This window comes from Mustela nivalis, assembly GCF_964662115.1.
Source record: "Mustela nivalis genome assembly, chromosome: X".
NCBI classification, from domain to species: domain Eukaryota; kingdom Metazoa; phylum Chordata; class Mammalia; order Carnivora; family Mustelidae; genus Mustela; species Mustela nivalis.
The window spans coordinates 90,242,828-90,257,510 of NC_139040.1; the positions used below are offsets into that span (position 1 = coordinate 90,242,828).

At 37.6% G+C, this 14,683-nt stretch overlaps 1 protein-coding gene across 2 annotated transcripts in view; it reads left to right on the plus strand.

Moving 5' to 3' along the window:
* SHROOM4 (shroom family member 4) overlaps nt 1-14,683 on the plus strand; it is a 215,647-nt gene that overhangs the window by 101,727 nt on the left and 99,237 nt on the right. For both annotated transcript variants that reach the window (XM_082717168.1, XM_082717167.1), the window contains exon 2: nt 2,543-2,694. In XM_082717168.1, coding sequence (XP_082573294.1) covers nt 2,543-2,694 — 152 coding nt within the window. The remainder of the gene's footprint in view (nt 1-2,542; nt 2,695-14,683) is intronic.

Genomic DNA, 14,683 nt, shown 5'->3' on the forward strand with positions numbered 1-14,683 from the left:
ACTCTTGGTTTTGGCTCAGGTCATGATCTCATGATTGTGGGATGAGACTCCCAGTATCCAGCTCCATTTCGGCCGGGAGTCTGTTGGAGAGTCTCCCTCCACCTCTGCCCTTCCCTGTGCACATGTGCTCTCTCTCTCTCTCAATAAATAAATAAAATCTTAAAAAAAAAAAAAAAAAGGAAGAAAGAAAGAAAAGGGGCATTCATAGTCAGCCTGAGGCTGTAGTCCAGGAAAGAGTCCCTGCAACGACTCCGTGACAGCCCAGATGGCAGTTTGGAATGCAAAATGCGTAAGCTTTTGCCGCAGCAATAATCATTTTTTTTTAAAGGTTCCCCTCTTTCATCTTCTGGCCTAGAATAAACAGAGATCTAGTCGATGTAACAAAGTGCTTAATTAACTTGAGATGGTACTTAATATCAACACATATTCAAGGGGAGACTTGCTATTGGTAACAGTAATATGGATAATTGAGTTGTATGAATAAAAAATGGGTAGAGTGAAATAAGACTAATGTACATCAACAGGAAAAATCTATTAGCATTCATTAGTTGGGCTCCTATTTGTGGCTCTTTGTTAGTCTAAGGAAGCCCTTTTAGATGGCTGATCCCTGTTGAAAGTCCTGCCTGATGCTGAGGGCCCTCTGTGGCTGCCAAAGCAATGAGTCATTCAAATAGAACTTCTGAAATTCAAGCACAGCACTTTGCCTTTTTTTTTTTTTGGCAGCAGGCAGCAGTGACTGTGAAGTAATAATGATAATAACAATGGAAATTAGGATGTGATCTTAATTTATTTGCTGAGAGTTTTTCCCCATTTACTAATATTGGCTTGTCTTATCTTGAGTGGTGGCCCAGGTACTGGAACAAAGGTATATATATTCAATGTCACTTGGCTAACCTATGATCTGTCAGACAAAGGTTAATTTAAAAAAACTGTTGGGTTAGCAGCAATAAATTTAATAATAGTCTGTGATTTAACTTAGAATTTCAATTTATTTGATGGGATTTTTAAAATCCTGAATTAACATTTTTCTCTGCATTCAGGAGGTCTCAACTGCCAAATTGCATATGAACTAGCCAACCTAAAGTTCAGCAATATTCTAACTTTCATGGTGAGGGATAGATTGGAGGGATTCTATGAAAGACTGAGAAAAAAATTAGAAGAAGAGTAGAAATATAAAAACACCCACAGCAAAGACCAGCCTTTGGTTGCATCACTTAGAATCTATCTTTCCCTAAAGATTCTATGGTTTAATCATCCTCACCTTCCTTGCCCCTAGGAGAAAAACAAACATCTCTTCCTGATTCCACCAGTGGGTTGGACCTTTTTTTAAATATAACCATCTCTGTGGACATATGAACTTCAGACAGTAACCTAACCTTGAGGCTGATAGCTGTGCAGGCTTTGTTCATTTCTTTATCTCTACCTTTTAGCATGCTGTCCTGTGCATACTAGAAATTCACTAAAATTTTGAGGAATGATTAATGGAGATGAGATGAGATGAGATGAGATTAATGAGATGACTCCTGCCACCATGGATGGAGTTGATGTCCTATTAGGTAGAACTCACCTTTGTGGTACAATGAATGTTATATATAAAAGTAGGCATAATCAAGGACCCATGAGGGACATTCTGCTTTGCTTTTATTTCTGCCTTTTATTTCTGCTATTATTTCTGCCTTTGCTTCTACGCCCTCCAGCCTGACTACCTTCTTGCCAAGATTGCCCTGGTCAGTGGAAATTCTGTATGCTGTGATGGTACCGTGAACACCTATGTTTCCAAATTTTGGTGAATGCCCTCTGTGTTCCATATCCTAGAAGCACTGTACTAGGCACTGGTTGAAGAGACATAGATATGTGATCAGTTACATTGTTGTACATCCTTTGTATCTTTTGAATTTGCAATTCCACTTACAGAATATTGAGCTGGATGCTCAAGGTCTTCAGAGTCCCCTCCCTTGCTATAATCATCAGAGCTTACATTAATTGAGGACTTAAATGTTCTCAGATATTCCCTATACTGACAACTCTGTGAGGTACGTACTCTTTCCCATCAGGTAACTGAGACACAAAAATGTTAGGTAACTTGCTCAAGGTCACTCAGCTAGGAAGTACTAGAACCAAGGTTCAAACTCAACTTTACCAGGCTTCAAAGGCTGCCCAAAGATGGGAAAGGACTTGCTAAAGGTCATTTTTCTGGAGCCTAGCTCTTCTGGCTCTAATTTGTGTTCACAGTTTGCTACGCCACAGCTGACACTGTCATGTTCCTTCCAAACATCATTCTCATTTAGAAGTTCTTGTCTCCCCAGATGGAAATGGATTTCTCCAGAGCAGAGATTCCATTATTTAGGTATTGTTTCCTTCCTTAAGGTTTTGCCCAAGGTAAATACTAGCCTGTGATCAGCTTCTTAGCTGTTTCCTGGAGCCTCCTGGAACCATCCCCCAGTACTACTTAAGGCTCTGACGTTGGGAGGAACCAGGAAGTAGAATTTTGGGTAAGGAGTCATCTCACCACCTGCTTTTTGTTTTGTTCTCTGCAACACAGATTGAAGATGGGGGCAAGGCAGCCTTGTCCCAGAAGATGAGAACTGGTGATGAGCTGGTGAATATCAATGGCACTCCATTGTATGGCTCCCGCCAGGAGGCCCTCATCCTCATCAAAGGCTCCTTCCGGATCCTCAAGCTGATTGTCAGGAGGTAAGGTACAGGGAGATTTGCTGCTATAAGGAATAGTGGCCACTGAAACTGCTTGGTTGGTACTAAAACCTTAACAGAGGTATGTCTCTATCTAAACATCATCAAAGAAAGAGGTATCTCACATGAACAGAATTTTGCAGACAACTGAAGCAGAATGGCATAAGAGAAAATGTCCTTGGTTCAAATCCTACCACTGCTCCCTAGTACCTCTGCACCCTGGTTAAATTTATTTTATGTCTGCAAGACTCAGTCTCCTTATTTGCTACCGAGAGAAGTAAATGATTCCATATACACCAAGGGCATACTTAGCCTGGTGTTTTTCTGTCTCCTTCATAACAGGCTGCCTCTGTTCCACCACAGATTTATTTTTTTCAAGTTTTTATTTAAATCAACCACAAGATTTAAAGAGATCTTACTACCAGCCATAGTAGGCATTCTGGAAACTGGCAAACTCTAAGATAAAAACCCTACCCTTGAGGAGAATACAGCCAAATGGGGGAGAAAAGACACACGTGTGACAAATTAGCAATACCTTTTTGAAAAAAAAAAAACAAAACAATATAGGGGATTTCACAGGCTGAAGGCTTGTTCAATGTATTGTTCAGACAGAAATTGCTATTAGAATTCAAGAGAAAGAGAGAGTACATCAGAAGAGATTGTTAGGTAAGAGTTCATAGAGGAAGTGGAATTTGAGCTAAAGGGTGGGTAGAATTGGACATCAGGAGGAGAATGGCATTCCAAATAAGTGGAGTGGCCAAAGCAGAAGGAAGGTAAGGACATGTTTGGGCACAGTTGCTCTGCTGCCATTACACATTTGCTTATTGGTGAGCTTTCCTTATGGCTTCTTCCATTTTGCTGCTGTATCTTTGCTCTGTCTTATTGGAGCTCATACTTCTCCCTTCTATTTGTTTCCTTTATCCTATACTTGAACCTGAGCTTCACCATTTTAATTAATTTTTACTAGAAAAAAATATTTTTAAAGCATCTTCCCATAATCCTATTTCCTTCCCCCTCTGGCTACTGCCCCATCTTTCTCCTTTTGTTCATACTCAGTCTCTCAAAAGGAGAGTCTATAATCACTGTCTTCATCCTCAATTTAGCTTTCCACCCACTACAGTCTGAATTTGACCTTCAGAACCCCACTGAAACTATTCTGTCAAAAGCTACTATTACTTCTTAATTGTTGAAGTCAGTGGGTTGTTTTCAGTCTTTATCATGTGTGACTAGTATATGGCATTTACCATTGTTGCTCTGGATTATGTTTTCCTTTGTGAAACTCTCCTTTCTTGCTTCCAAGATACCCCATTTTCTTGTTACTTTCCTACCTCTCTGTTCATTTTTTAAAACCATGTTCCTTTACTACCTGCTCTTTTTCTGATCATCCCTTATGTGTTGGTGTTTTCCCTTGTTCCACTCTTTCTAATTTCATTAATATACCATGGAAAACCTCATTCAGTTCCAGAGTTTCAATTATTTACATGTATCTATGACTATATCTCTTGAGCCCCAGTCTCCTATAGTCAACTTCCCACTGGACATTTATACTTAGATGTCTCAGAACCATTTCAAGCACAATATGCTCAAAACCTAACATGTCAGCTTTTTCTCCCAAGCTCCTCATCTCAGTGCCTGGTACCACCATGCATTTAGTCAACCAAACCAAAAATACAGAAGCCATCTTTAATTCTTCTGCCATTCTCATGCTCTATATCCAAATGATTTATCTTCAGAGCATATATATAAGGGGGAAGGAGTTTTAAGTTAGTAAGGGTGAGGTTACATAGGATCCCATTAATTTATTGGATTACCTGTTGGCACCTAAGATTAAGCCATCCCTGCTCATGAACCTGAATAGGAAGTAACATGTTAAGTAATTCCTTATACAATAGATACATTGCCACTGACTCAATCTTGAATCAGTCATAATTTAGGTTTTAAATAAGGCTTCTTGGAGAGGTAGCTTGGTAGTTTTTGCTTTAGATTCAGATAGACCCATTTATGGCACTGCCTACTTCTATTCCTATATAATGGCATTGTTGGGATGATTAAATGAGGCAATGTATATAAAATGCCTATTACTTATGAGGTCTCAAGGAATTTCATTCCTATTCCTTTACCTGGGGTATAAGAGAAGCACAATTGGAGTAACCAAACATTATTAAATAAGGAGACCATCAGAACTGTAGTGTACTTTCCAGCCTAATCTTCACAGCACTGGATTTGCAGAGAAACCATTAGGGGTGACAAAGCTTTCAACATGAAATAAAGGTCCCTGGGAGTTACCGGTTACACAGAAATAGCAGCACTTGGAGGGAATGTAGACACCATCTCTGGTGGCTTCTGAGCCAGTCATAAGAATGAGTGTCATCAGGCTGTCACCTACTCATCCTCCCTTGGTGAGCACCATGTTCTCTTTGTTCCTGCTGTAGCAACATCTGCCCTTACCAGTCACTTAGGAGTAGCTGTAATTATGGCTTTGGAGATAATAGGGCCCTTTGGTTTTCTTGGTGTGGCAGGTCCTATGGCTCCCTGTCTACTCTTTCAACCTCCCCCCCAGCGCCTATTGGTGGAGACCCTCAATGACATAATTTATTAGGTGATGCTGCCCTCTTGTGGAAAAGTTAACCTTCGTGTATGGATTACCCCAGGAATGGTATTATCAAGCATTTATTGCCTCTTTCTTAGTCCAAATGGTTCCTCAAATTTATGAAGGAGCTCTTAGCACATAAATGAAATGTGATCCCCTGAAGTTTAATAGTGTTTTATACTAAGATAGACTTGGGTTTCAGCACTGAGGTTTAGGTCTGGACTCCAGTCCTTCGGGATGAATATAATGAGAAAGAAGAACTTTAGAAAATGGCCTAGTCTGAAAAGCCATGCCAGCTCTTTCTCCTATATTGCCTTTTAGATCATGGTCAACCAAGTCAGAAATCTAGGTGTTAACTCTCAATTCTTCTCACTTGCCCCAACCCTCTTCAATCTAAGTAATTCTAAGTCTTAGTCATTCTACTTGCTATACACCTCTCTGCAGCCTTTGTCTTCATCCAATTGCTCATGATTTCTTACCTGGACTATTGGAAGTCTTTTCACTGGATTCTCATCTTCTTATCTCACCTCCTTCTGATCAATCTATTCTCTAGATAAGGCATCTGGTCATGTCACTTATCTATTTGGAAACAAAACGAAACAGGAATGATAACCATACAGTCTTGTTGGTCCCACAAGATTTATTTTATATTGTTAGAACATACAAATTATTTTAAGGATATTATATTCATGAAACATTTTTTTACATGCAAATATTTGAAGAAAAGACTGTAATACAAAGAACAACTATAGAAATGTCTATATGGAAGGCTCATACAATTTAAATATGACAGATAAAGTAGAGCAAGAAAATAAGTACTTAGAATATTTAAAAAACACAATTCATCAGATTTAATTAATAACAAAAATTATATTTGATTGACAGTGAATACACCCTCTTTCAAATATTCAGAGAACATTTTTTAAATGATCATATGGTATGCCACAAAGAAAATCTTTGCATACTGTTAGAAGTAGAAATCAGGCTTGCCCTGTTCTCTGATGATAATGTAAAACTTCTACAAATTAGAAACAAATTTGAATAAAAGTCTTCCACTGCTTTAATATTTCAAAACACATTTGTATGCAAGTATTAACCAAAAGAAACACTAGCAGACTAATAAAAAATAACAAAAATGAGATCACAATTTCTCAAAACTTTGAGAACAATATTCAGAAGTAAATTCATAACCTTAAATATTTCATTATTAAAAATGAAGAATGAAATTACATGATTAAGAATCCAATATAATATGAAGCCAAGGGGTATGTTGTTTTTATAGGGAGATAAATTAAGTAGATAAGCCTCTAGCAAATTTAATTAAGAAAACAAAGATAAATTATAAATAAAATTTAAATGATAAATAGAATAGAACAACAAATACAAAGAGAACTTTTTTAAATTATGGGAAACTACTATAATTGTACCTTAATAAATTTGAAAACCTCAACAAATTTGAAATATCTAATAAAATGTTAAACGCCGTGCATTAGTAAGAAGTTTAAAACAAAATGGGCCTGTAACTGTAGAAACATGGAAAACAATTATCAAAGAGAACTTCCAAAAATACTTTAGGGCCAGATGTTTTTTATCAGTGAGTTCCTTCAAATTTTCTAGGAATATCCACATTGTAATAGAATTGAAAATCCTGTAGAATTATTCACATTGATTTTGAAACTAGCATCATTCTGATACCAATATCTGACAGAATTCCTGGAGGCATTATGGATTAATTTTCAGGAATCCGTTGTGAAAGACTAAATTCACCTCTCTTATGGCAACCTCTTCTTTTAACTTTCTCATACTCCATTCTCTTTACAGCTACTGTTTAATATCATCAAGGCCTTAAGTATTTTCTCCTATTCTTTCAGTCTCTTTTAATCACCATGGCCTATGACTCTCCTTACTCTATGTGCTGAATCTGAGCAACTATACTCATTCATAGTTTTAATTACCACATCTGTGCTCCTAACTTTATCTCTAGTTCTAATCTGTCCCCAAAATTCTTATGTACAGTGGCCTGGTAAAAACCTCCACAGGAAAACTCAACAGTAAATGCAAGCAATGTATATAAATCTGAATTCATTATCTAGATTATAAAACTCTATCACTTTCTAGTAGCACTGGGTGGTACTTTCATCCACCTAGCCATTCAAGTGAGAAACCTGAGTCATTTTTTACTTCTTGCTCTCCTTGTTAAGCCATGTTAATTTTACCTTTTAGACACTTTTAGAATTTATCCTCTTCTCTCCATTTCCACTGCTTTTGCCTGGTTCAGGTCCTCATCATCTCACCCCTGGACTATTTCAGTAGCCTTTCAGCTCTCTCAGATCTATCTGCCAAAGTGTTGCCACAGGGATAAATCAAAAATACAGATTCAATTATATCACTCCCCTGCTGAAAACTTGTCAGTGGCCTTCATTGCCCAGAGGTATGGTAAATAAGACATATTATAGCTTCATCCCTACCCTTACCTACAACTTCATCTGGCATTCCTTATATTTTGTGCTAGAATAATATCATTGCCCAAGAATTTCATGCTGTTTATCAATTCTGTGACTGTTCATTCTATGCTTTCTACTTGGAGCATAGTTTCCCCTTTCTTTTCTTAGTCAATGCCTTCATGTTAACATTCTTTAAGACTCTGCTCTGGGATTGATGTTTATAAAGATATTTTCTTTGATGCCTTGGTTTAAGTTAGATGGTCTTCCTCTGGTTCCCACAGAACCACAGAACTCTAGCTTTTATCACACGGTATAGAAATAATTTGTTTCTGTATTTATCTTCTGCATTAGACTAGACAGGGGTTAGAAAACTTTAGCTCATGGGCTAAATCTAGCCAACAACTGGTTTATGAATGGCCTGCAAGCTATGTATGTTTTTTAAAATATATATTTTTAGTGGTTGGGAAGGGAAAAAGCAAAAGAAAAATAGTACTTCATGACATGTGAAAATTATATGCAAGTCAAATTTCAGTGTCCATAAAGTTCTATTGGAAAGAAATTATGCCTATTTATGTACTGTCTATGGCTGCTTTCACACAACAGTACAATAGTTCTGACAGAAACCGTATGACCTGAAAATCCCAAAAGTTATTTTTCTAGCTCTTAGACCAGAAGCATGAGGGAAGGGGCTGCTTTGTGTTCATCATGATATCCATAGCACCTACTAGATGTTTGGCCTATTGGAAAGATTCAGAATTTTTTATTTACACGTCTGATACAGGAAAGTAGAGAATATGAGTAACTGGTCCACTTGGTAGTACATTACTCCAGGTTACCTAGATTGGCAGATGAGATTGCATTTAGTCTTTTATGAGTATGCTCATTTGTGACTCTGTTTTTCAGTAACTGATCAACTCTAAGCACACTGATCAGAAAAAAATTAATTTTTATCCTGCAAACCTGATGTTTGCATCTTAGACCAACATGAATATGAAAAGGAACTACCATATTTTGGCTATCTGCCACCTTCCCTAGTTGACTTCATATTGTTGTTGCCATTATACACATGCCATCTACAATTAAATTGTATTTCAAAAGTGAAGAGACTTTGCATGAGGGTGGACAAAGAAGGGGTTAAAACTGTTAAAACTCAATGAAACTGTAAGTATTATGTCATATATTAATATACCAGGGATAAGCTACACCCACAAAAGCCAGTGGGCATGATCCAGTTCTGTGATTTCCCACTTCCACTAAAGCCAGTGAGCATGGACTGGCCCCGCATTCTTGCTCTGCTTTGCTAAACTGGGGGCACTTGTAGTCCACACAGGAAATACTACTTGACCTCCTGGATCTTATGCAGGAGCCTTGCATCTGTAGGCCCAACAGGACTGAAGTAATCAGAGACATAGTTCTTGGCAGGCTAAACTTGGCAGTACCAGTTTGCTGGTACCCTCCAGAAAGGCACTTACACCTTATTCAGAGCCTTGATTTTTGCATCTTTTACCTAGGGAAGACCTCCACAGTGCTGGCACAGGAGGTCAGCAGGGATTATGACCACAGTCCCACATGACTGTATATATATTTGCATACTTTAAAACCTGCTGCCTTAGGGGCTAGCCTCCAATCAACCCAAAACTGGGTGCTAATTAAGATGACAGGTCTTGCTTCTGTCTTGCTGTTGGTGTAGAGAAATGCAACTGATTTCTGTGCATTGATTTTATATCCTGACACGATACTGAATTCCTGTATAAGTTCTAGCAGTTTTGGAGTGGAGTCTTTTGGGTTTTCCACATATAGTATCATATCATCTGCGAAGAGTGATAATTTGACTTCTTCTTTGCCGATTTGGATGCCTTTAATTTCCTTTTGTTGTCTGATTGCTGAGGCTAGGACCTCTAGTACTATGTTGAATAGCAGTGGTGATAATGGACATCCCTGCCATGTTCCTGACCTTAGCGGAAAAGCTTTCAGTTTTTCTCCATTGAGAATGATATTTGCGGTGGGTTTTTCATAGATGGCTTTGATGATATTGAGGTATGTGCCCTCTATCCCTACACTTTGAAGAGTTTTGATCAGGAAGGGATGCTGTACTTTGTCAAATGCTTTTTCAGCATCTATTGAGAGTATCATATGGTTCTTGTTCTTTCTTTTATTGATGTGTTGTATCACATTGACTGATTTGCGGATGTTGAACCAACCTTGCAGCCCTGGAATAAATCCCACTTGGTCATGGTGAATAATCTTTTTAATGTACTGTTGAATCCTATTGGCTAGAGAAATTAAGGAGTCAATCCCATTTACAATTGCACCCAAAACCATAAGATACCTAGGAATAAACCTAACCAAAGAGACACAGAATCTATACTCAGAAAACTATAAAGTACTCATGAAAGAAATTGAGGAAGACACAAAGAAATGGAAAAATGTTCCATGCTCCTGGATTGGAAGAATAAATATTGTGAAAATGTCTATGCTACCTAAAGCAATCTACACATTTAATGCAATTCCTATCAAAGTACCATCCATCTTTTTCTTTTTTTTTTTTAAAGATTTTATTTATTTATTTGACAGAGAGAAATCACAAGTAGATGGAGAGGCAGGCAGAGAGAGAGAGAGGGAAGCAGGCTCTCTGCTGAGCAGAGAGCCCGATGCGGGACTCAATCCCAGGACTCTGAGATCATGACCTGAGCTGAAGGCAGCGGCTTAACCCACTGAGCCACCCAGGCGCCCCCCCATCCATCTTTTTCAAAGAAATGGAACAAATAATTCTAAAATTTATATGGAACCAGAAAAGACCTCGAATAGCCAAAGGGATATTGAAAAAGAAAGCCAACGTTGGTGGCATCACAATTCCAGACTTCAAGCTCTATTACAAAGCTGTCATCATCAAGACAGCATGGTACTGGCACAAAAACAGACACATAGATCAATGGAACAGAATAGAGAGCCCAGAAATAGACCCTCAACTCTATGGTCAACTAATCTTCGACAAAGCAGGAAAGAATGTCCAATGGAAAAAAGACAGCCTCTTCAATAAATGGTGCTGGGAAAATTGGACAGCCATATGCAGAAAAATGAAATTGGACCATTTCCTTACACCACATACAAAATAGACTCAAAATGGATGAAGGACCTCAGTGTGCAAAAGGAATCCATCAAAATCCTTGAGGAGAACACAGGCAGCAACCTCTTCGACCTCTGCCGCAGCAACATCTTCCTAGGAACAACGCAAAAGGCAAGGGAAGCAAGGGCAAAAATGAACTATTGGGATTTCATCAAGATCAAAAGCTTTTGCACAGCAAAGGAAACAATTAACAAAATCAAAAGACAACTGACAGAATGGGAGAAGATATTTGCAAACGACATATCAGATAAAGGACTAGTGTCCAGAATCTATAAAGAACTTAGCAAACTCAACACCCAAAGAACAAATAATCCAATCAAGAAATGGGCAGAGGACATGAACAGACATTTCTGCAAAGAAGACATCTAGATGGCCAACAGACACATGAAAAAGTGCTCCATATCACTCGGCATCAGGGAAATACAAATCAAAACCACAATGAGATATCACCTCACACCAGTCAGAATGGCTAAAATCAACAAGTCAGGAAATGACAGATGCTGGCGAGGATGCGGAGAAAGGGGAACCCTCCTCCACTGGTGGTGGGAATGCAAGCTGGTGCAGCCACTCTGGAAAACAGCATGGAGGTTCCTCAAAATGTTGAAAGTAGAACTGCCCTATGACCCAGCAATTGCACTACTGGGTATTTACCCTAAAGATACAAACGTAGTGATCCAAAGGGGCACGTGCACCCGAATGTTTATAGCAGCAATGTCCACAATAGCCAAACTATGGAAAGAACCTAGATGTCCATCAAGAGATGAATGGATCAAGAAGATGTGGTATATATACACAATGGAATACTATGCAGCCATCAAAAGAAATGAAATCTTGCCATTTGCGACAACATGGATGGAACTAGAGCATATCATGCTTAGCGAAATAAGTCAAGCAGAGAAAGACAACTATCATATGATCTCCCTGATATGAGGAAGTGGTGATGCAACATGGGGGCTTAAGTGGGTAGGAGAAGAATAAATGAAAGAAGATGGGATTGGGAGGGAGACAAACCATAAGTGACTCTTAATCTCACAAAACAAACTGAGGGTTGCTGGGGGGAGGGGGTTTGGGAGAAGGGGGTGGGATTATGGACATTGGGGAGGGTATGTGCTTTGGTGAGTGCTGTGAAGTGTGTAAACCTGGTGATTCACAGACCTGTACCCCTGGGGATAAAAATATATGTTTATAAAAAATAAAAAAGTAAAAGTAAAAAAAAAAAAAGATGACAGGTCTTGGTATACCCTCAACATCTGGAAACTATAAAAAATAAATCAGGCTACTTAGATAATCACAAATATTCCAGAGACAACCAAAACCAAGGGCAAAGTTAAATGATAAAGTTCATCATCTATACTGGCCACTCTTCTAAGGCTGAGAGATGTAGCTTTCTCACCTAATACATAGAAATAAACAGAGAGTTGAACAAATTAAGAAATAGGAAAATATGTTCCCAATAAAAGAATAAGATAAAAACCTCAAAAAGAAACCTTAATAAAACAGAGATAAAGAATTTACTTGATAAAGAACTTAAAGTAATGGTCATAAAAATGTTCACCAAGCTTGGGAGAAGAATGGATGCATACAGGGAGACCATCAACAAAGAGATAGAAAATATATGAAAAGAGCTGAAGAATACAATAACTGAATTGAAAAGTATGCTAGAGGAGTTAAATGGCAGACTAGATGGAGCAGAAGAAAGTTTCAGTGATCTGGAAAACAGGGCAGTGGAACTCACCCAGACAGAACAGTGAAAAGAAAAAGAATTTTAGAAAGCGAAGACTGTTTAAAAGACTTACAGGGCAACATCAGGCAGAATGACATTTACATTATAGGAGTTCTGGAAGGAGAAGAGAGAGAGAGAAAAGGGCAGAAAACTTATTTGAACAAATGATGACTCAAGACCTCAACTCAGAGAAGGAAGTAAACATCCAGAAACAGAGAGCCCAGAGAGTTTTAAATAAAATGAACTCAAAAATATCTACACTAAGACACATTATAATGAAAATTTCAAGAATTAAAGTGAGAATCTTAAAAGCAGCAAGAAAAAAACAAAACTTTAACACACAATGGAACCCCTATAAGACCATCAACAGATATTTTAGCATAAAATTTGCAGATCAGAAGACAGTGGCATGATATATTCAAAGTGCTGAAAGGAAAAAAAAATAACAAAACTTCCAACCACCAATATTCTATCCAGTAAGTTTATCATAGAGAATTGAAGGAGAGGTAAAGAGTTTTCCAGACAAGTAAAAGCTAAGGAGTTCATCACCACTAAACTGGCCTTATAAGAAAGGTTAAAGGGACTTCTTTAAGCTGAAAAAGAGGGTACTAATAATTATTAACAAGAAAATGTATGCAAGTAAAAATCTCATTGATAAAGATAAATATACTTGCTCGAGATTCTCTCTCTACCTCTCCCCTTCCCACCTCCCCCTTAGCTTGCACATTTGTACTCTCTCTCTCAAAATAAATAACTAAAGTCATTAAACAAGACTAGTCTGGGGTACCTGGGTGTCTCAGTCAGTTAAGTGTCCAATCCTTGATTTTGGTTCAGGTCATGATCTTAGGTTTGTAAGTGTAAAACCCACATCAGGCTCTGGGCTGGATCGGGGGTGCTGCTTGAGATTCTCTCTTTCCCTCTGCCCCTCCTCTATTTGTGTGCTCTCTCTCTAAAATAAATAAATAAACCTTTTTTTAAAAGTCTCAATATGGGGTTATGGACATTGGGGAGGGTATGTGCTTTGGTGAGTGCTGTGAAATGTGTAAACCTGGTGATTCACAGACCTGTACCCCTGGGGATAAAAATATATGTTATTAAAAAATAAAAAAATTTTTTAAAAAGTCTCAATAAATTTAAGATTGAAATCCTATCAAGCATCTCTTCTAATAACAATAGTATGAAACCAGAAATCAATGACAAGAAGAAAACTAGAAAAATCATAAGCATATGTATATTAATATGTTATTGAACAACCAATGGGTCAATGAAAGAATCAAAGGAGAAATTTAAAAAAAAATCTTGAGACAAATGAAATGGAAATGCAACATAGAAAAATATATGGGATGCAACAAAAGCAGTTGTAAGGGAAATTCATAGAGATATAGGCCTACCTCAAGAAACAAGAAAAATCTCAGATAATCTAACATTACACCTAAAGGAACTAGAAAAAAAGAAGAACAAATAAAAGCTAAAGTTAGGAGAAGGAAGGGAATAATAAAGATCAGAGGGGAAATAAAGACTAAAAATACACTAAGGAAGATCAATGAAACAGAGTTCATTCTTTGAAAAGACAAAATTGACAAACCTTTAGCTAGACTAAGAAAAAAAGGAGGATTTACATAAATAAAATCAGAAATAAAAAGGGTTAAGTTATAATTTATACCACAGAAATACAAAGGTTCATAGAAGACTACAATGAACAATTAGACATCAACAAACTGAACAAACTAGAAGAAATGGGTAAGTCCCTAGAAACACAATCTACCAAGATTGAATCATGAAGAAATACAAAATCTGAAGAGACTGGCTAAAGAGATTGAAACAGTTATATAAAAACAAAACAAAACAAAACAAAAAAACCTCCCAACAAACAAACTCCAAGACCAGATGGCTTTGGTGGTGAATTATACCAAACATTTAACGAAGATTTAATACCTATCTTACTCAGACTCTAAAATTTTAAAAGGAGGGAATGCATTCAAACTCATTTTATGAGGTAGCATTACCTTGATACCCAAACCAGACAAGGACAGCACACACACACATAAAGATTACAGGCTAATATTCCTGATAAAGATCAATGCCTCAATTCACAACAAAATATTAGC